Source organism: Pelophylax lessonae, assembly GCF_965119305.1.
Source record: "Pelophylax lessonae genome assembly, chromosome: 4".
NCBI classification, from domain to species: Eukaryota; Metazoa; Chordata; class Amphibia; order Anura; family Ranidae; genus Pelophylax; species Pelophylax lessonae.
Window position 1 is genome coordinate 268520378 of NC_138771.1, and position 21430 is coordinate 268541807.

Below are 21430 nucleotides of genomic sequence, written 5' to 3' on the forward strand. Positions count from 1 at the left end.
AGCAGTGTCTGGCCTAACTGGTGATAACTGGTCCTGGCGCTCGGCTCCGATCCGATGGCCTGGTCATTAAGAGGGCAAATCCTTGTGGTCAAGAAGTGGTTAAATCTGAAGGAGGTGTTGTTTATAAATTACTTTACTATTGCTTTAGGCCTGGTTCACATGTATGCGGGTTGGCGGTTCACATGTATGCGGGTTGGCGGTTCACATGTATGCGGGTTGGCGGCCCACATTTGCACAGGCATAGCAGCCCATTGATTTGAACGGGCTGCTATGCCCTCATTTTCCGCAGAAAAAAGGTGCATGCAGCATTTTTTTAAAATTCAGTGGCCTTGAAATCCATCCTGCTTTTGCACCATGCGACTACCCTGCAGTTCCTGCTCTGGCAAGCTTTCTGCATTTTTTGTATACGTGGGCACGGCATTTAAAAACAGTTTGCGTGTGCAGCAACGGCAGGTAAGTCGCATGGTGCAAAAGAAGGATGGATTTCATGGCCACTGCATTTTTTTAAATTCTGCATGCACCTTTTTTCAGCTGAAAACGCAGGCATAGCAGCTCAAGCCCATTCACATCAATGGGCTGCTATGCCTGTGCAAATGTGGGCCCCCAACCCGCATACATGTGAACCACCAACCCGCATACATGTGAACCAGGCCTAAAGCAATAGTAAAGTCATTAATAGATAAAAACACCGGTCCTCCTGCAGGTTTAACCACTTCTGGATCGCAAGGATTTGCCCCTTTAAAGACCAGGCCATCGGATCAGAGCGCCAGGACCAGTCATCACCAGGTAGGCCAGACACTGCTTGATGGCTATATAATAATGTAATGTGGGCTGCTATGCGTGTGTGTATATATACAGTGGGTACGGAAAGTATTCAGACCGCCTTAAATTTTTCACTCTTTGTTATATTGCAGCCATTTGCTAAAATCATTTAAGTTCATTCTTCTTCCTCATGAATGTACACATAGCACCCCATACTGACAGAAAAACACAGAATTGTTGACATTGTTGCAGATTTATTAAAAAAGAAAAACTGAAATATCACATGGTCCTAAGTATTCAGACCCTTTGCTCAGTATTTAGTAGAGGCCCCCTTTTGATCTAATACAGCCAGGAGTCTTTTTGGGAAAGATGCAACAAGTCTTTCACACCTGGATTTGGGGATCCTCTGCCATTCCTCCTTGCAGATCCTCTCCAGTTCTGTCAGGTTGGATGGTAAACGTTGGTGGACAGCCATTTTAGGTCTCTCCAGAGATGCTCAATTGGGTTTAAGTCAGGGCTCTGGCTGGGCCATTCAAGAACAGTCACGGAGTTGTTGTGAAGCCACTCCTTCGTTATTTTAGCTGTGTGCTTAGGGTCATTGTCTTGTTGGAAGGTAAACCTTCGGCCCAGTCTGAGGTCCAGAGCACTCTGGAGAAGGTTTTTGTCCAGGATATCCCTGTACTTGGCCGCATTCATCTTTCCCTCGATTGCAACCAGTCGTCCTGTCCCTGCAGCTGAAAAACACCCCCACAGCATGATGCTGCCACCACCATGCTTCACTGTTGGGACTGTATTGGACAGGTGATGAGCAGTGCCTGGTTTTCTCCACACATACCGCTTAGAATTAAGGCCAAAAAGTTCTATTTTGGTCTCATCAGACCAGAGAATCTTATTTCTCACCATCTTGGAGTCCTTCAGGTGTTTTTTAGCAAACTCCATGCGGGCTTTCATGTGTCTTACACTGAGGAGAGGCTTCCGTCGGGCCACTCTGCCATAAAGCCCGACTGGTGGAGGGCTGCAGTGATGGTTGACTTTCTACAACTTTCTCCCATCTCCTGACTGCATCTCTGGAGCTCAGCCACAGTGATCTTTGGGTTCTTCTTTACCTCTCTCACCAAGGCTCTTCTCCCCCAATAGCTCAGTTTGGCCGGATGGCCAGCTCTAGGAAGGGTTCTGGTCGTCCCAAACGTCTTCCATTTGAGGATTATGGAGGCCACTGTGCTCTTAGGAACCTTAAGTGCAGCAGAAATCTTTTTGTAACCTTGGCCAGATCTGTGCCTTGCCACAATTCTGTCTCTGAGCTCTTTTAGGCAGTTCCTTTGACCTCATGATTCTCATTTGCTCTGACATGCATTGTGATCTGGAAGGTCTTATATAGACAGGTGTGTGGCTTTCCTAATCAAGTCCAATCAGTATAATCAAACACAGCTGGACTCAAATGAAGGCGTAGAACCATCTCAAGGATGATCAGAAGAAATGGAAAGCACCTGAGTTAAATATATGAGTGTCACAGCAAAGGGTCTGAATACTTAGGACCATGTGATATTTCAGTTTTTCTTTTTTAATAAATCTGCAACAATGTCAACAATTCTGTGTTTTTCCATCAATATGGGGAGCTGTGTGTACATTCATGAGGAAGAAGAATGAACTTAAATGATTTTAGCAAATGGCTGCAATATAACAAAGAGTGAAAAATTTAAGGGGGTCTGAATACTTTCCGTACCCACTGTATATATATTAGAGCTGCACGATTCTGGCCAAAATGAGAATCACGATTTTTTAGCTTGGAATAAAGATCACGATTCTCTCACGATTCTCTGTGTAACAAAAAAAAAAAATTGGGATAACTTTACTGTTACGTTTTTTTTTTTTTTTATTCATTAAAGTCTATTAATTGCGTTTGAAAGACTGCTGCGCAAATACAGTGTGACATAAAATATTACAACAATCGCCATTATTTTCTGTAGGGTCTCTGCTAAAAAAATATATAAAATGTTTGGGGGTTCTAAGTACTTTTCTAGCAAAAAAAAAACTGATTTTAACTTGCAAGCAACAAGTGTCAGAAAAAGATCCAGTCTTTAAGAGGTTAAACTTCCTTTCTCCCTGGCAGAGGGAAGGAAAAGATACAAATGTAATCATTTTTGTTTATAGTTACTGGGAGACTTAGCCCCGGTTCCCACTACTGCGTGTGCGGGGTTCGCATGTAATGTCGGAGCGCACTGCTCCGACATGACATGCGATCAGCTGTGCGGTGCGAGGTTAGCCATACAGTTTCTATGGCTAAATTCGCATCGCACCCGCAGCAAACACGCACAGGAGGCATTTTTGCTGCCGCATCAGGATCGGATCGCACAGCGGTTCACACTTGTGCGATCCGATCCTGTGCGAACTGCACGATCGCACTGCGATATGCGATCAAACTGGGGGTGTCGTTAAGATTACATTGACACCCCCAGCGGATCGCATATGGCAGTGTGAACTGCCGGGGGTGCGTGTGCGATGCGGGAACAGGCTGCGAATTCGCAGCCTTCCCGCATCGCATCAGTGTGAACCGGCACTTAATGCTGAAAGGCTTAGCTGTGTGAGTGAATGAGTCATCCAGCTCACTGAAATGTATCAATTCACAAGTCAGACCCAGGAGCAGAGAAACTCGGTATTTTAAAAATGCCACAATAACAATACCGTGGCTATGCAATACCGCGATATATCGAATTACCGAAAACCGGCATATGTCTAACATGTATGGCCAGATTTTGGGTTTATTTAATAAGACAGAGAAAAGAGTAGTAACATTGTGCAGAGGGCTCTAGGTCAGAGCAACCAATGAGAATTTATGTGTACTGAACATTTCAAACTATACAGGAATTATACAGCACCAACAGTTTTAGCAGCACTTTACAATAAAAGGGAGACAATACAGTTATAATACAATAAAATTCAATAGGGTAAAGAGGGCCATGCTCAATGGAGCTTACAATCTAATCAGGTATAAAATGTTTATTCTGGTGGGTTGCTATAGGTCAGTTTGTATAAGCCTTTAGGTCTTCCAGCCTTAAAAGTATTCTTAAACCCTCAGCATTTTTTTTTAACCTAATGCAACAAGTGGCTGCCATCAGTTTCAAAACAACCTTACCCTATATGTTTAAACATTTGATATGTTTTCTATTGTGAATAAAATATGGGTTTATGAGATTTGCAAATCATTGCATTCTTTAAAGTGATTGTGAAGCTTTGTTTTTTTTAAATAACAAACATGTTATACTTGCCGCCTCTGTGCACTTGGTTTTGCACAGAGCAGCCCGAATCCTCCTCTTCTCGGGTCCCTCGTTCCTGCTCCTGGCCCCTCCCTCCTATCAAGTACCCCCACAGCAAGCAGCTTGCTATGGGGGCACCCGAGCTGAGCTGCATCTCCACGTGTCCATTCAGACACGGAGCAGCCGTTCGGCCCCGTCCCCTCTCTCTCCTGATTGACAGCTGTGGGAGCCAATGGCGCCACGGCTGTAACTCAACCAATTGGGGGGGGGAGTCCCAGGACCGTGGACATCACTGGACATGGAGGGGGCACAGGTAAGTATTAGGGGGTGCTGGGGAGGCTGCTACACACAGAAGTCTTTTTATCTTAATGCATAGAACGCTTCCTGACCTTACAACTCCTTTAAGTAGATTTTACACAGCGTACCAGCATTTTTTGGAATTGGGGTTGAACATGAAGCATAATAAAATAAACTATTTGTTAAAATTCTCACCCCAGCAACTTTTAGGCCAGCTGAACATGGGTGCAATAACTTACTGATGTTTCTGTCAACAAGTTCCTGAGTAAAATGTTCCACAAAGCCAGGGTGTATCTACCACAAGGTGTCACACCACCACCCCCCCCCTTCCCTTCCTGCGGCTAACTCAGGCTCTGTTGTCCCACCAGAAGATCTGAGCTACCAGCCGATGCATTCCTAACAGTTAACTTAAAAGCGATGACATGACATCACTTGCGGTTTACTCGGAAACCATCGGTACCAGTTTTTAGAAATCAAAAGCATTAAAAAAAAAAAAAAAAAATCGAATCTTGGTGTTTTAAATGGTTTTAAGTGCAGAGGAGGGATTAGGGGTCCCCAGACTCCAGATCTCTCCATAAAGAAGACCTGTCACATGCCTGTGTCCTGGGAGTATTCCAGCCAGGCGTCATCAAGTACACCAGGTACACCGATAGCAAAAGCATTAATCAACTTTAGTCAAAGCTGCACAGTTCATTTTTATCTACAAACACCCCTTACCTGCATAGGCAGTTTTTTTTTTTTTAAGTGAACTAGCACTTAAAGCGGAGTTCCACCCTAAATTTATACTTACCTCCATCTTCTCGCTCCGGGTCACCTGAAAAACAAATGGATAATCGCAATTTTTTTTTTTTACTTACCTTGTAGAGAAAATATACTTACCTTACTTCCTTCTTCCTCCCCTCGGCGGCCACGGCCATTCGTCACTTCCTGGCTTTTGCAATGATTCCTGGAAGCTGAACGTCATCGCTCCCAGGAATCAATGCGCCTGCACCGGCCCCGACGTCAGTTCCGGTGCGCGCACGTCATTCCCTTCTAAACAGCTTCTGGGCATGCCCAGAAGCTGTGGAGGGATGACGCGCGCGCACCGGAAGTGATGGCGGGGCCGGTGCAGTGCATTGTGGGACCAAAGAAGAAGGAAGAGGACGCCGAAGAGGATAGCGCTGGCTTCAAGCTGCCCACACCAGAGAATACTTTTTCAAGGTAAGTATTTCTCCTAAAAGGTAAGTGCAACCCGGGACAGATCAGAGGCTAGCCATTGTGGAATGTACTAACCCTGACTGTCCCGGGGGTATTTTTATTAAAAAAAAGTATCCCCTGGGTGGAACTCCGCTTTAACCGCAACAGGGCAACACGGCAGGCTCAGATAGAGATATATATACACACATATACACACACTCGAGCCTGTTCCAGGTTTGGAGCGTGCAGCACGCTCCTGACTGCGGTGTTTAGAGGATCACGGTTACTGGTATCTGGTAGCCAGATATCATGTGATTGTTAGGATTGGTCATAGAGATCACATGATAACAAACAACCTGTCATGAATGACTATTAATTACCAGCTTGCTTACTGTAGTGATCTGTGATTGGCCCAAAGCAATCACATGGTACCTGGCTACCTGCACCATGTGATAGGCTTAGTCAATCACAAACATAAGCAAGCTGTTCATGAATGGTTAGCCCATTCATGACAGCTAAAACTATTGCTTATACAGTGATCATCACCGTATAGGCAAGAACCATGTTAAAAAAAAAAAAAAAAAAATTACTGATCACAAAAAGCTGAATAAAAATGTCATATCATGATGCTGTCCTGCACTGGAGACAGTATGTAAAAAAGACAAATGAAAAAAAAAAAAAAAAAAAGAAATTGAATTAATTTCTTCATTTTTCAAAGCATTTTGACAAAAAATGACAACTTCAAAAAACTCATCATGCCTCTTAGTAAATGCTCCAGACTGTCTTCCTTCCAAAAAGGGGTCATTTGGGGAGTATTTGTATTGTCCTGGCGTTTTGAGGCCATAAGAATGGAGTACCATCAGTATATCAGGATCAATTTTCAAATATACTGTACATACCATTGTTTATAGATGCTATGACTTTCACATAAACCAATAATATGCACTTTTTTATATACTACAATATGGGGTGTAGCACCCTACAGGTAGGCGCTAGGTAAATGCATAGTGGGCCTTGTCTGCCGAACAGCAGGGCCATGATTGTTTTTTGGCTAGGGTGTCATGGCTTCCAGGTGTGTCTGCTGAGAGGGGAGTCTCCCCACTGGCTCTGTGAGAGGCTTCTCATAGGGCACTGGAGGAAACCCAATCAGGGACACATTCAGGCTTGTAACTACCCCAGAAGGCAGATTCTGCTGCAAAGGATTCTGTGAGTGGGTATAGTCTGAGGGGAGTGCATGAATCAGCGTCTTTGGCAGGAGCAGAGTCCCAGGAGGCAGAGAATGGCTGTCTTTCCTCCTGTTTGAGGAAGTGGATGTCTCGGTGCTGTCTGAGAATCCAGAGGATGCTGAGTTGAGCTGCAGGGATCCGGTGTGCCGAGAACCAGCGGAGGGAGAGAGGGGTCCAGTCCCAGGAAAGCCTACACAGGTCATGAGTACTGAGGATTGCCCCTGGGGGTCTGCCTAGAGTCAGAGGGGACCACTCCGGAGAAGGTTCTAGGATCCAAGTGTCAGCTAGCTGTAAAGGGAGTACCTAGGTTGAGGACCCTGAAGAGTTAAAGGGGACACCTGCAGTTTGGGCCCTGAAGAGTCAGTGCACAGTGTGAGTGCATCAGTTAAGAGTTGCAGCCATACAGGAATTCACAACAAGCTACCTCAAGCCAGTGCAAGGCTGGAGGGAGTAGTCAGTGACTTGTGGGTGCCAGTAGCGTCAAAAGTTCAATATTCTACAGTCCTGGATCTTCTGGACTTAGGTCGGAGTTCCAGCACAGCTTTTCCGAGATACAGTGTGTTCGAAGCGTCAGTAAGCGTTGGCTAGCGTCAAGACAGCACTAACGGGCATTTCTGCTATAAAAGTCCCAGAATTGTACATAGTCGAGCCAAAGGAGTATCCACTCATTCCCTTCTCCCATCTCCTAAAAATACAATAAAACAACCAAACAAAGATGCCGGAGTTGTCAATGTCTCAGTTCTCACACCCAGGGTCGCAGTTCACATGGGCTGGAGAGGTAACCGGTAACAATGGCAGACCCACATCAGGCCCAATGCCTGGAAAACCTTCTACAGTATTTTTTTTTTTTTTAATACCAAACAAATGTAGCAGAAGACATTTTAGCCAAAATTTAAAAATAAATATGATAATTTTAGAAGTGTTTTACAACAGAAAGTAGGTAATATCAAGGGGGAGGTTCATTTTGGTCTTTTTCTTGCATGACCGCGCAATTGTCAGTTACAGTGGTGCAGTGCTGAATAGCAAAAAAAAATAAAAATATCACTGGCCATGAAGGGTGTAAAATCTTCTGGAACTCAAGTGGTTAAAAAGGAAGTAAACATCCATTGATAATTTGTACCTATAGGTACTGTAAATATCTCCAAAACATGCACTGTTTAGGAGATATTTACTGTATGTGCAGCTGATGACATCATTGGAGCATGCGCTCTGAAGGAATGACCACCCATGACGTTTCATCAGAGCCCCGTGTCATTACTGGCGGCTCCTGCACGCAAGTGATGTCACACAGCTCCGGCCAGTCGCATAGCCGCAGTCCACGGACCCGGGGGGGGGGAAGACGGATGAAGATGGATGTTGCCTCCAGCGGTGACAACGAGGACTGCATTTGCAAATAAGTTTCACATAATGTGCTATGCATACTAGCACATTATGCCTTTACTTTGCAGGTCATAAAAAAAAAAAAAACACATTTCTTTACTTCCTCTTTAAAGGACATACATTTATAAACTGATCATTCCTACATTTTGATATTATTTGTAAGGAATCTTTATGTTCCAAGTAAGCACTGATGCTTCAAAGCTGCAGTGTATACTTGACTGTCTAATAAAAAACCCAATACTAGCTCTGCATGTATAGACTGCAGAGGAGCAACCCCCCCCCCCCCCCCCCCCCGTCATCATTCTTTGTCTGCAGCAGCAGTCATTTGGAGGACTCTCCTATCAGCTCGAGTGTTTAACACAAGATCCTGCAAAGTCAGATATCAGCAAGAAAAAAAAAAGAAAAGAAAAAACCCACTAAAAAAAAAGAAGTCGGTAAGCCTGCAGTATAAGACTCTCACTCACCACATGCTGCCTGCAAAACAAAATATGAAATATCTACATACAACATTTCACATCTACCTGACTAAAATAATCTGAACAAATCATTGAAAAAAGAAAAAATTATATAAGAAAACACTATTCATTACCTTTAACAGAACAGACGGACAGCCAAAAAAAGGATTTGCTTGCACTTTACTGTACGATTATTTCTGCCTTTTATAACATAAAAGTAATTCTCAAAGTATAGTATATAGTATAAAGTATAGTATAAAAGTAATTCTCAAAGTATAGTATATAGTATAAAGTAGGGATGCACCGAAATGAAATTCTTGGCCGAAGCCGAAGCCGAATAATAATAAAATGTTTGGCCGAAGGCCGAATACCGAACGCGGTGTTTTGCATTTTTTCCATTTATTTTGCCAATTTTTTGTCCTCTCTCTTGTCCTCTCGTGTCTCTCTCTCTCTCTCTTGTCCTCTCATGTCTCTCTCTCTCTCTCTCTCTTGTCCTCTCATGTCTCTCTCTCTCTCCCTAAATGTTAATGTAGGGAATGGGATTCAGTGCACACTGCAGCCTTGTACCATAGGGTTAATGTTAGTGACACTGTAGGGATTGGGAAGGATGCTGGGAATGGAAATCAGGAAGCATGCAGGCAGCCTTGTAAATTTTAATTGCAGATACAGGGCACTGGGAAGGTCAGGGTTAATGTGGTAACATCAATTACTCAGTGACAGTCAGTCAGTGTCAGTGTGGACTCGATCAGATTATACAGTGACAGACAGTCTCTCAGTGGTGGTAGTAGGAGGCTGGAGGTGGACTAGTAGTAGCCTGGAAAGGAGCACAGCCGCATACATACATTACTCACTCGTGCACTGCAGCCCACCCCACACATTCAGTGAGTCTTACTCTCCTCCCTAGTTTTTTCAATGGCACATTCAGGAAGCCAATCACGCCGTGAGTAGCGGCACAGCGGAACCAATCAGGTGTGCAGGCACGCGTGATTGGTTCGCTGTGCAGCTAATCACGGCGTGATTGGCTTCCTGAATGTGCCATTGAAAAAACTAGGGAGGAGAGTAAGACTCACTGAATGTGTGGGGCGGGCTGCAGTGCACGAGTGAGTAATGTATGTATGCTCACCGCTGAAGTGTCCCGGCTTCCCCTGCCTAACACGGAAGTCTGTGAGTCCTCCTGTCCTCCTCCGAGTCCCTTCCCCCTGTAAATATCGCCTACGGCCACAGAACGATAGTCAATATCATATCGACTATCGTTCAGCCCTATTATTCGGCACAAAATTATTCGGCCTTTTGACTTATTCGGCCGAACACCGAAAGTGCTATTTTTCTATTTTCGGCCGAATAATGTTCGGCCGCCGATTATTCGGTGCATCCCTAGTATAAAGTATAGTATAAAAGTAATTCTCAAAGTATCCACACATACCAAGAATCACCAACTTTGCCAGCCTGGCATGTGTACATAGCAGTTTCAAAACCGCGCTAAATATTCGCGTAGACACCAAACTGCCCTCATCAACCACCAGTACTTCTACTTCTGAGAATTTCCATGGATTTTTATGCTCCTCACCACTCTCTTCTTTTTTCCGCTGCTGCTTCTTCCAAGCTGAATAGCTGCATGTAATCTAAATGAGAAAGGTGAGAAAATCAGCAATACAGAGACCCTGTCCCAACCCAACTTAACCACTTCCATACCGGACCTATCTTAGCACTCCTCTCCTACGTGTAAAAATAATAATTTTATTTGCTAGAAAATTACTCAGAACCCCGAAACATTATATAGGTTTTTTTTAGTAGAGATCCTAGGGAATAAAATGGTGGTCATTGCAACTTTTTATCTCACACAGTATTTGCGCAGCAATTTTTCAAATGCTTTTTTAGGGGAAAATAAAAAAATTGATGGGGAAAAAAAAAAAAAAACACAAAACACTAAAAGTTAGCCCAATTTTTTTGTATAATGTAAATGGAAAAAGGTTATACCGCGCTAACAATATTTAGTAATCAGCAGCCAGCAAAAAACGATAGACAATTCGCAATATATACAACAATTATTGCGGCGCTACTATGGTATTTAAAGAGGCAAAGTGCATTTGAATCTGTGTCGTAACTATAATATAAAAGTGACAAAGTGCAATAATAAAAGTGCATATGAATCCAGTGTTATAAGCAATTGAAATTAACACCAATAAATACATAAACAGTGCATATATTTTATGTAAACAATTGTATAGAAAGTCTCTATGCTTAAAAAGGAAGAAACTCCCAAAGTGCAGGAAGTGCAGGAAATTCTCCACATTAATCGCTATGTGCACCTGCACCTATAGATGAAACGGGAGGGGGCTTACCAGACAGATGGGACCCAATAAGAGCATATACTCTTCAGGTCGCATAGGCAGATTGGTTTATATAACGGTCACAATATCTGCAATCTCAAGATGGATTTGATGTATTCAGCATCTACTGGACATCTCTAATCCCAGCAAGTATGTCCTCTTATAATAGCCACATGAATCGAGTATATCATCCTCATAAGCTCAAGAAAAGAGAAGACTCGACCTAGTGTGTACCCGTGTAAAGGGAATTTATTATAATAACTATAATATATATATATATATATATATATATATATATATATATATATATATATATATATATATATATATACATACATACACACACACATTATATATATATATATATATATATATATAAAAAGCAGCAGCACTTACATGTATCCAGAAAGAAATAGCACTTGTATAGAGTACATATGGCATCCAGAATCAAGTCACAGCAACACTTGTAGCAGACCCACACGGCGTTTCGTCTCATAAGACGTCCTCTGGGGTGTCATGCTGTCAGTGTGGCTGTGTATAAATACCTTTCAAGTAACACAGATTCAGTGTCGGTTCACACTTGTGCGATGCGGGAAGGCTGCGAATATGCAGCGTGTTCCCGCATTGCATCCGCACCTCTGGCAGTTCACACTGCCATATGCGATACGCAGGGGGTGTCAATTAAATGTTAACGACACCCCCAGTTTGATCGCATATCGCAGTGCTATCTGACAGTACGCACAGAATCGGATCGCACAAGTGTGAACCACTGTGCGATCCGATTCTACTGGGGCTCATAAAAAGCCTCCTGTGAGTGTTTGGTGCGGATACAGTGTGAATTCAGCCATACAAAGTGTATGGCTAAACTCGCATCCGCACATGAGATCGCATGTAATGAAGGAGCAGTGCGCTCCGAATTACATGCGATCTCAAAAGCCGCAATAATGTGAACCGGCACTCAAATGCACTTTAATTGCTGCACTTTGCCACTTTAAATACCATAGTAGCGCCGCAATAATTGTTTGTTTTGTATAATGCGAATGATGAGGTTACACCGAGTAAATAGATACCGAACATGTCACGCTTTAAAAATTGTGCACACTCGTGGAATAGCGCCAAACTTCGTTACTTAAAAATCTCAACAGGCGACGCTTTAAAACATTTTACAGGTTACCAGTTTAAAGTTACAGAAGAGGTCTTGGGCAAGAATTGATGCTCTTGCGCTAACATTCGCAGCGATACCTCACGTGTGGTCTGAATGTCGTTTACATATGTGCGCGCGACAAACGTATGCATTCGCTTCTGCATGCGAGCACACGGGGACAGCGTCGCTTAAAAAAAAAAAAAAAAAAAAAGACAGACAGTCGCCGCCCATTCATTTAGCCTTCACTATTGGGTAATGGCGCCCTCTACAGGAATAAGCTAAGCAGTTAGAAATGTTAATAAAAAACTTTTCTATACTTAGACACACCTCTAGAGGGCCGACCCCAGCCATTATCCTGATCCAGTTACCACTGGTCCTCAGTTTTATGCTGCCTAGGGTCAGGAGTAGGCTAGCTCTTCTTGGCCGGGACCTAGCGTCTTGGTTTTCTTTATGTTTTTTTCTCAAATTATGTATTTTTCTTCTGAAAATAGGTTTTTATTTCTCTCACTATCACTAGTTAGTCAGGGACTTTTTCCTGGAGGACTACAAGTGACTGCAGAGCTGGGCCTCGCACTGGGTAATATAGATCCTTATGGAGTCTCAGCCTGCCAACGAGCGTCGCAGGTTACTGGTGCGCCCAGGCCTCGCAACCACAGTGCCCCTTGGAATGGGGACGAGCCTGTGGAGCTGCGTCTTCGCCGAGGGTGTCTCAACTCCGGAACGCCCGCATGTTGCTAGCATCCCTCCTTGGCAGCTGGCACCCCCACTTAGGGTGGAAGGGTCTCCCGTATCAGAGCGGTGCCCGCTTTCCTGGACTGGTGAGTACTGATACCCCCTTGTCCCTGGGACTAGGACACTTAGGGGGGTTTGTGGGCCCACTCTTGGGGGATGGCAGGGCTGGTGGTCTCTGTGGGATCCCCCTTCTGGCCGGCTTGGTGGATTTTATCTTCCTCCCTGGCCCTGCTGTGGGTGCTGTCCGTGGTACTTGTGGTACCTGGGAGGTATGGGGGGGGCTCCATAGCTGTGAGGGGGTTTCCCTGGGGTCCCCTGTGGTGGCCAGGCCGCATGTATATGCTTAATTTGGCGCCGTTTAGCGCGGCCGCCATTTTGGATGAGGGCAGGTGGCTGAGCTCTGTGTGTGGGCAGCAGCCATTTTAAGACCTTGTCCTGGTGCCGATCGGGCGCCATCTTGGCTAAGGGCACATGCCTATTAAGGGCAAGCGGCCATCTTGCAGGTGACTTTTTACATTGAGTTTCATTAGACACCATTTTATTGTGGTTCAGGGGCTAGGCCTCTAGGGGCGTGAGGTCACTTCCTCCTTTCCTTCCATTTTCTCACAGAGCAGCATGCGACAGTTACTGACACTGTGGGGGGATTTTTACTAATGCCACGGGCATTTTTCTGCCGAAACTGTTTCTTGGGGATTTTGCATTATCTGAAGGGGCTCTTTCAAATAGTGCAGGCTGCGGTGGGGTTCCGCGGGAACCGCCGATTTAGAGGGCCAGCGTCCCATTAATTTTATATTGGCATTTCTGGACTCCCAGGCTTACAATTTCCCCGCAGGCCTGGTGGGGGCTTCGGGTATTCCTGAAACCTCTTCCATGGCCTCATTATCTGCTGCTCTTTTGCGTCCAAAGTGGGTCTGCTGCTGTCGGAATGCTCCTCCAAACCAACGGCCTATGCCCTCCCAGTCCTCTGACTCAGAGTCTGAATTTTGGTTGCCACGGACGATGTCCCTCCGGAGGGGCCCCTGTCTTCAGCTTCTGGGTGGAGGAATCTTCCTGCTCGGTGGCGTGGAAAGCGCTGCGATGGAGGCCCTCATTAGCGCCATTAAGGAGACTCAAAATCTTGACGATGAGCATCTCTGGTTCCGAAGGGCCCAGGCATCGGGTCAGTTTTTTTTCTGCCCTGAGGAGTTTCACACAATTGTGAACGACCAGTGGCGTCGCATAAAACATATGCGTTTTCACCCCCGCTATCCCTTTTTGGAGGCTAGGGCTAAACGTTGGATGGTGTCCAAAGAAGGGGACCTCACTGTCTCTAGGCTGAATATATCACCTTGATGCCGGTGGAGAACTCCCCGGTGTTCACACATTCAGCTGATAGGCGCGTGGAGGCGCTTTATCGCTACTTTCATTGGGGGGCGGACTCCCTGCTAAACCCTGTTGGCCTCTCGGGCTCTCGCTGCGTGGTCCAAGGTGCTTTGGAGCACCTGGGCGGCGGAGTCTGCCTTTCCAATTGCCCTTGACATGTTGGATCAGATTACCCAGACTGGTATGTACCTGTGTGACGCGGCCTTGGACGAGGCTCCACTAGTTGCTCGGTTGTCTGCGGTCGCGATCCGACACATTATTTAGGTATAAAGCTGGTCGACTGACCACGCTTCCAATAAGACGGGGTCTGATGTTCCTTATGGGGACACTCTGGATGAGTTGATTAAGGGGGTTACGGGGAAAGTCACTATGGGTAAGTCCTCCTGCGCTAGGCAGGGGGCCTTCCTTCCACGCTCAGCGTGGGTCCTTTCATGCCTTCGGGGCGCAGGACAAGGGCAAATGATTCAAGCCCTCCGGTGGTCACAAGAAGCCATGGTCGGGTAAGCCAAAGGCCGGTCAGTCTGGTTCGGCAGCCCAGTCCACCTCTTCCTGAAGGGACGCTCTCACCAGTCTTAGGAGTGGGGGGGGGGGGGGTCTGCGTTGCTTTCAGGAACCCTGGTTGTCCAGCATTCGGGACAGGTGGGTTCACGAGCGGATTCGTTCAGGGTACAAGATCGAGTTTCAAACTCGCCCCGCAGATAGGTTCTTCCCGTCAAATCTCCAGCTGACTCCCGATCGTCTCAGAGATCTCATGGGGGCGGTGCAAGATCTGCTCGCCCAAGGAGTCATTGTGCCCGTGCCTTCACGGGACAGGTTTTGCGGTTTTTATTCCAACCTGTTCACGGTGCCCAGAAAAAAAGAGGGCAAAGTGCGTCCGATTCTGGACTTGAAGTCTCTGAACCGCTTTGTGCGGGTGCAGAAGTTCCAGATGGAATCCATCAGGTCGGTAGTGGCGTCGTTGAGTCCAGGGGACTTCCTGGCCTCCATCGACTTGAAGGATGTGTTTCTGCACATCCCTATCTACGAGGGTCATCAGAGATATCTCGGCTTCGCGGTGGCAGGTGGGCATTACCAGTGTGTGGAGTTACCCTTGGTCTCGCTTCGCCTCCCAGGGTTTTTACCAAGGTTTTGGCTCCAGTGCTGGCTTTACTGCATTTAAAAGGGGGTTTCGATCCTCGGTTATCTGGACGACCTCCTGTTAAGGTCAAGCTCGGGTGCAACTGTGACGTGCGATCTGTCTGTGGCGGTTCAGACATTCCAGGTGTTCGGGTGGACCATCGATTTTCAGAAGTCCACACTGACTCCTTCAGTTAGTCTTCAGTACCTGGGGATGGTCCTGGACTCGGCTCAGGCACGAGTTTTCCTTCTGGAGGACAAACTCCGGACCCTGCGGGACGAGATCAGGTCCCTCAGGGACCACGATCTCTCCTCCTTGCGGACCTGTATGCGGTCTCTGGGTCTGATTGTTTCAGCTTTCAAAGCTGTCCCATTTGCTCAATTTCACACAAGGACTCTGCAAGCAGAGATCCTGGCCAGGTGGGACAGAACGCCTCAGTCTTTAGACAGGAGATTTTCGCTGAGCCACCGAGTGCGGTCGGATCTTTTGTGGTGGTTTCGGTCGCCGACCATGACACAGGGCCAGTCCTTCCGGGCCTCTGCTGTGGACGGTGCTCACCACGGATGCCAGCCTGTCGGGCTGGGGAGGAATCCTGGGCATGGGGATGTGGTCGGCAGAGGAGGCATCCTTGCCGATACACATCTTGGAGCTCCGAGCAATCAAGCTTTGTCTGTTCCATTGGTCATCTCGACTTCAGGGTTACCCGGTTCGGGTACAGATGGACAACGCCATGGCTGTGGCTTATATCAATCACCAAGGGGGCACCAAGATTACCCAATAGTGAAGGCTAAATGGATGGGCGGCGACTGTCAGAGGGATCAGAGAAAATAATTTTACGGTAAGTTCTTACAAAAATTCTATTTTTTTTATTTTTACACTTTCCTTTTACTTTTTTATCACTTTTATTTTTATTACAAGAAATGTAAACATCCCTTGTAATAAGAATAGTGCATGACAGTTCCTCTTTAAGGAGAGATGTGGGGTCTATAAGTCCCCACATCTCTCCTCTAGGCAGGAAAGACTAAGAAAACGATCTCAGCCTTTACAGCCCGAGATCACGGCAGTAAATCTGGACGACCTCCTGTTAAGGTCAAGCTCGGGTGCAACTGTGACGTGCGATCTGTCTGTGGCGGTTCAGACATTCCAGGTGTTCGGGTAGACCATCGATTTTCAGAAGTCCACACTGACTCCTTCAGTTAGTCTTCAGTACCTGGGGATGGTCCTGGACTCGGCTCAGGCACGAGTTTTCCTTCTGGAGGACAAACTCCGGACCCTGCGGGACGAGATCAGGTCCCTCAGGGACCACGATCTCTCCTCCTTGCGGACCTGTATGCGGTCTCTGGGTCTGATTGTTTCAGCTTTCAAAGCTGTCCCATTTGCTCAATTTCACACAAGGACTCTGCAAGCAGAGATCCTGGCCAGGTGGGACAGAACGCCTCAGTCTTTAGACAGGAGATTTTCGCTGAGCCACCGAGTGCGGTCGGATCTTTTGTGGTGGTTTCGGTTGCCGACCATGACACAGGGCCAGTCCTTCCGGGCCTCTGCTGTGGACGGTGCTCACCACGGATGCCAGCCTGTCGGGCTGGGGAGGAATCCTGGGCACGGGGATGTGGTCGGCAGAGGAGGCCTCCTTGCCGATACACATCTTGGAGCTCCGAGCAATCAAGCTTTGTCTGTTCCATTGGTCATCTCGACTTCAGGGTTACCCGGTTCGGGTACAGATGGACAACGCCATGGCTGTGGCTTATATCAATCACCAAGGAGGCACCAAGATTACCCAATAGTGAAGGCTAAATGGATGGGCGGCGACTGTCAGAGGGATCAGAGAAAATAATTTTACGGTAAGTTCTTACAAAAATTCTATTTTTTTTATTTTTACACTTTCCTTTTACTTTTTATTTTTTTTTTAATCACTTTTATTTTTATTACAAGAAATGTAAACATCCCTTGTAATAAGAATAGTGCATGACAGTTCCTCTTTAAGGAGAGATGTGGGGTCTATAAGTCCCCACATCTCTCCTCTAGGCAGGAAAGACTAAGAAAACGATCTCAGCCTTTACAGCCCGAGATCACGGCAGTAATTACAACTGCCAGGCCGGACGTGATGTCATAACGTGGCACTGGGTCTCCGAGAGTCATAGAGACTGCCTATCTATGGTGAACTTCCGCCGCTGGCAGATTCCTTCTCTGGTTGCCGATCGCACGGGTAGATGTCCCCTCCTGCCGTCTGTAACAATCAAGCAGCTAAACTGCCGCTATGATATTGTTCCTTCAGTGAAGGGAATCGCCGGCTGCAAAAGTTGAAGCCTGAATGATACCCGCAGCTGCAGGCATTATTCAGATATCCCCACTCAAAGTCCAGGACGTTATATGACGTCCCTGGGCTGAAAGTGGTTAAAAAAAAAAAAAAAAACACAAAAAGTAAAAGTGTTCTTGGTAAAAGACAGAAAAAAAAAAAAAAACAAAAAAAAAAACCTCCTACGCTTGAGTGTGGTACTCAAATGTTAACCACTTAAGCCCCGGAAGATTTTACCCCCTTCCTGACCAGGGGGTATTTTGCGATTCGGCACTGCGGGACTTTAACGGACAATTGCGCGGTCGTGCGACGCTGTACCTAAACGAATTTGACGTCCTTTTTTTCCCACAAACAGAGCTTTCTTTTGGTGGTATTTGATCACCTGTGCGATTTTTTGATCACGCGCTATAAACAAAAAAAGAGCGTCAATTTTGCAAAAATAACAATATTTTTCACATTTTTTTATATGAAATTCCCCCCCAAAAAAAAGTAAAAATCTAAATTTTTTAAAATTTTCGGCCAATTTGTTTTATGCTACATATGTAAAAAAAAAAAAAAAAAAAAAAAAAAAAAAAAAAAAAATCGCAAAAAGCGTATTTTCTTTGGTTTGCGCAAAAGTTATCGCGTTTACTAACAAAGGGAAAGATTTTTGTCATTTTTGTTTTTTTTTTTTTTAACGCGTAATGGTGGCGATCTGCGATTTTTTTTTGCGGTACTGCGACATTGGGGCGGACAGATCGGACCCTTGACTGACATTTGTGACACTTTTGGGGTTACCAGTGACATTTCTACAGTAATCAGTGCTATACATATGCACTGTTACTGTAAAAATACACTGGTTGTGAAGGGGTTAACTTTATTTGGGAGGGAGGGGCTGTGTGTATCCCTAGGGGTGTGCTTTCTACTGTGATTGGCTGTGGCTTGAGCTGTAAGGACACTGATCAACGGATCTACATACTAGATCCGTTTGATCAGTGTCTTTACAGCGAGGAGAATGACAGGTGGCTTGTTTACACAAGCTGCCTGACATTCTCCCTCTCCCCCGCCGATCGCCGAGTGACCGGCGGACATCGGGTCCGCTGGTCACACGCGCGGGGGGGGGGTCCGTGACCACGCGGGGGCGCGCGCTCGCTCCCTAGACCCTCACAAGCTAGTGACGTAGCCCTACGTCACTTTGCCTGTGAGGGGCTGACTGCCGACGTAGATCGGCGTTAGGCAGTCGGCAAGTGGTTAAAGACTCCTGCTTCCCTGGTCCATTTTTGACCCAAATGAAAGCACCACACTTTGCTGCCCTGATTATCATTGCAAACAATGTGCCGACATGCCTGATGGTTAAAGTGCAAGTCCACCCTAAAACTAAAATCCCTGCATCTATAGACATCGAAGATCTAACACAAACCTATCTAGCCCTGTAAAGAAGAAATCAGTATATATACATAGTTAGTCAGGTTGAAAAAAGACAAGTCCCATCTGGCTCACCCAATATAAAAAAAAAACAAAAAAAACAGCCATACCCACCTCTGGAGGGAGTCTATTCCACATTTTCACAGCTCTTACAGTGAAGAAACCTTTCCGTATTTGGAGACTTAATCTATTTTCCTCTAGACCTAAAGAGTGCCTCCTTGTCGTCTGTGTTGACCTTAAAGTGAACAACTCAACACCAAGTTCACTATATGGACCCCTTATGTATTTATACATGTTGATCATATCCCCCCTTAATCTCCTCTTCGCAAGAGAGAATAAATTCAGTTCCTCTAATCTTTTCTCATAGCCGAGCTCCTCAACGCCTCTTATCAGTCTGGTTGCCCTGCTCTGCACTGTCTCCAGTTCCCTGATATCCTTTTTAAGAACTGGTGCCCAAAACTGAACAGCATATTCCAGATAAGGTCTTGCTAATAATTTGTACAGGGGCAAAATTATATCTCTCTGGAGTCCATGCCTTTGTTAATACAAGAAAGGACTTTGCTTGCTTTGGAAACAGCAGCTTGGCATTGCATGCTATTATTAAGCTTATGATCCACCAGAACACCAAGATCCTTCTCTGCTATGGATTCCTCCAGTTCTACTCCCCCCTAGTATGTATGATGCACGCATCTTCTTAGTTCTTAGTCCTCATTTGCCACATAGTTGGCCAATGAAACAGTGCATTGAGGTCAGCTTGTAAGTTGGAGACATCCTGTAAGGAAGTTATTCCACTGCTTGGTGTCATCTGCAAAGACTGAAATGGTACTTTTATCCCCAGATACCTTTTTTGAAGCCAATCCGATCTGATCTTCAGAAGTGGAAGCTCTGCAGAGGACAAATGCCGTAAACGGCTATAAAATAAGAGGGGAGTAACGTCACCCATTGACTTACTATGGGGCTTCCATTGTCGGATGTGTCCTATGCAACTGTGTTGAGGTGTCATTTACAAAGAATGTCACTGCATCTCATTGCATATGTAACTGTGTTGCAGTACCACACACATTACCAAAGTGCACTGGTGCAAATGGGCCTAAAGGATAACAAGTGAATCATATGGCGCTTTTCCACTGCATGGAACCGAACGGTTCGGCTCGCTTTTGTGCTTTTCCACTGCTGGTACCGCATGGTACGGTGTAGGAACGGTTCGGTACGGTACGGCGGCGCTTTTCCACTGCATGGAACCAAACGGTATGGCTCTCAAAAACAGTACCACCTCGATTGTGGTTCCAAGAGGTACCATACCTGGTACCATATCCCACAATCCTTTGCATGCAGTCACTACTAGCCACTGATTGGTCAGAGAATCCCACCCACCCCGTTGTTATCCCACCCACTTAACTTTAGTGGAAAAGCAAACCATACCGTACCGTACCGAACAGTGGCGGCCCGTGCATAGGGGGCGCCAGGGCGCCGCCCCCCCTAAAAAAAAAAGAAGAAAAAAAAAAAAAAAAGACAAAAAGAACAATAAAGTTCGGGAAAAAAAAAAAAAAAAAAATCGGTTCGCCGGCCAATGTGGTGGCTAAAGGGGGGGTGGGGGTTACGACCCAGAAGAGGCGCCGATTGGCTGCCTTCTGGGGGCGTAACCTGGGCGCAGGAAACAGCGCTTGGCCACCCCCACCTTCGTGATATCCTGGCTGTGATTGGTCCAGTCTCCAGCCTGGACCAATCATCATCCAGGATATCGCTGACGTCGAATGGGGGCGGTGCCGGTGCGTGCGTCAATCACTCACCGTCACCGCCGCTCAGAGAAGAGGAGAGGCCGCCCGCCGGTTCCCGCCGCGAGACGAGGGAGAAGGACCCGCCGCAGAAGAGGAGGAAGAAGCTGAGCCGCGCCGCCGCCAGGTAAGTTTGAAGGGAGCACGCACGCTGCACTCTGCATCGATTGGGGTACACTGCTGGCACTCTGCAATCATTGGGGGACAATGCTGGCACTCTGCAATCATTGGGGGACAATGCTGGCACTCTGCAATCATTGGGGGACAATGCTGGCACCCTGCAATCATTGGGGGGACAATGCTGTGGCGCTCTGCAATAATTGGGGTACAATGCTGTGGGCACTCTGCAATAATTGGGGGTACAATGCTGTGGCGCTCTGCAATCATTGGGGTACAATGCTGTGGCGCTCTGCAATCATTGGGGGACAATGCTGTGGCGCTCTGCAATCATTGGGGGACAATGCTGTGGCGCTCTGCAATCATTGGGGGACAATGCTGTGGCGCTCTGCAATCATTGGGGGACAATGCTGTGGCGCTCTGCAATCATTGGGGTACAATGCTGTGGCGCTCTGCAATCATTGGGGGACAATGCTGTGGCGCTCTGCAATCATTGGGGGACAATACTGTGGCGCTCTGCAATCATTGGGGGACAATGCTGTGGCGCTCTGCAATCATTGGGGGACAATGCTGTGGCGCTCTGCAATCATTGGGGTACAATGC

At 46.3% G+C, this 21430-nt stretch overlaps 1 protein-coding gene across 1 annotated transcript in view; it reads right to left on the reverse strand.

The window, feature by feature from the left end:
• The window catches only part of HELB (DNA helicase B), a 102427-nt gene that overhangs the window by 41883 nt on the left and 39114 nt on the right, over positions 1–21430 (reverse strand). Inside the window, exon 5 of the mRNA XM_082253546.1 lies at positions 9974–10172. Coding sequence (XP_082109672.1) covers positions 9974–10172 — 199 coding nt within the window. The remainder of the gene's footprint in view (positions 1–9973; positions 10173–21430) is intronic.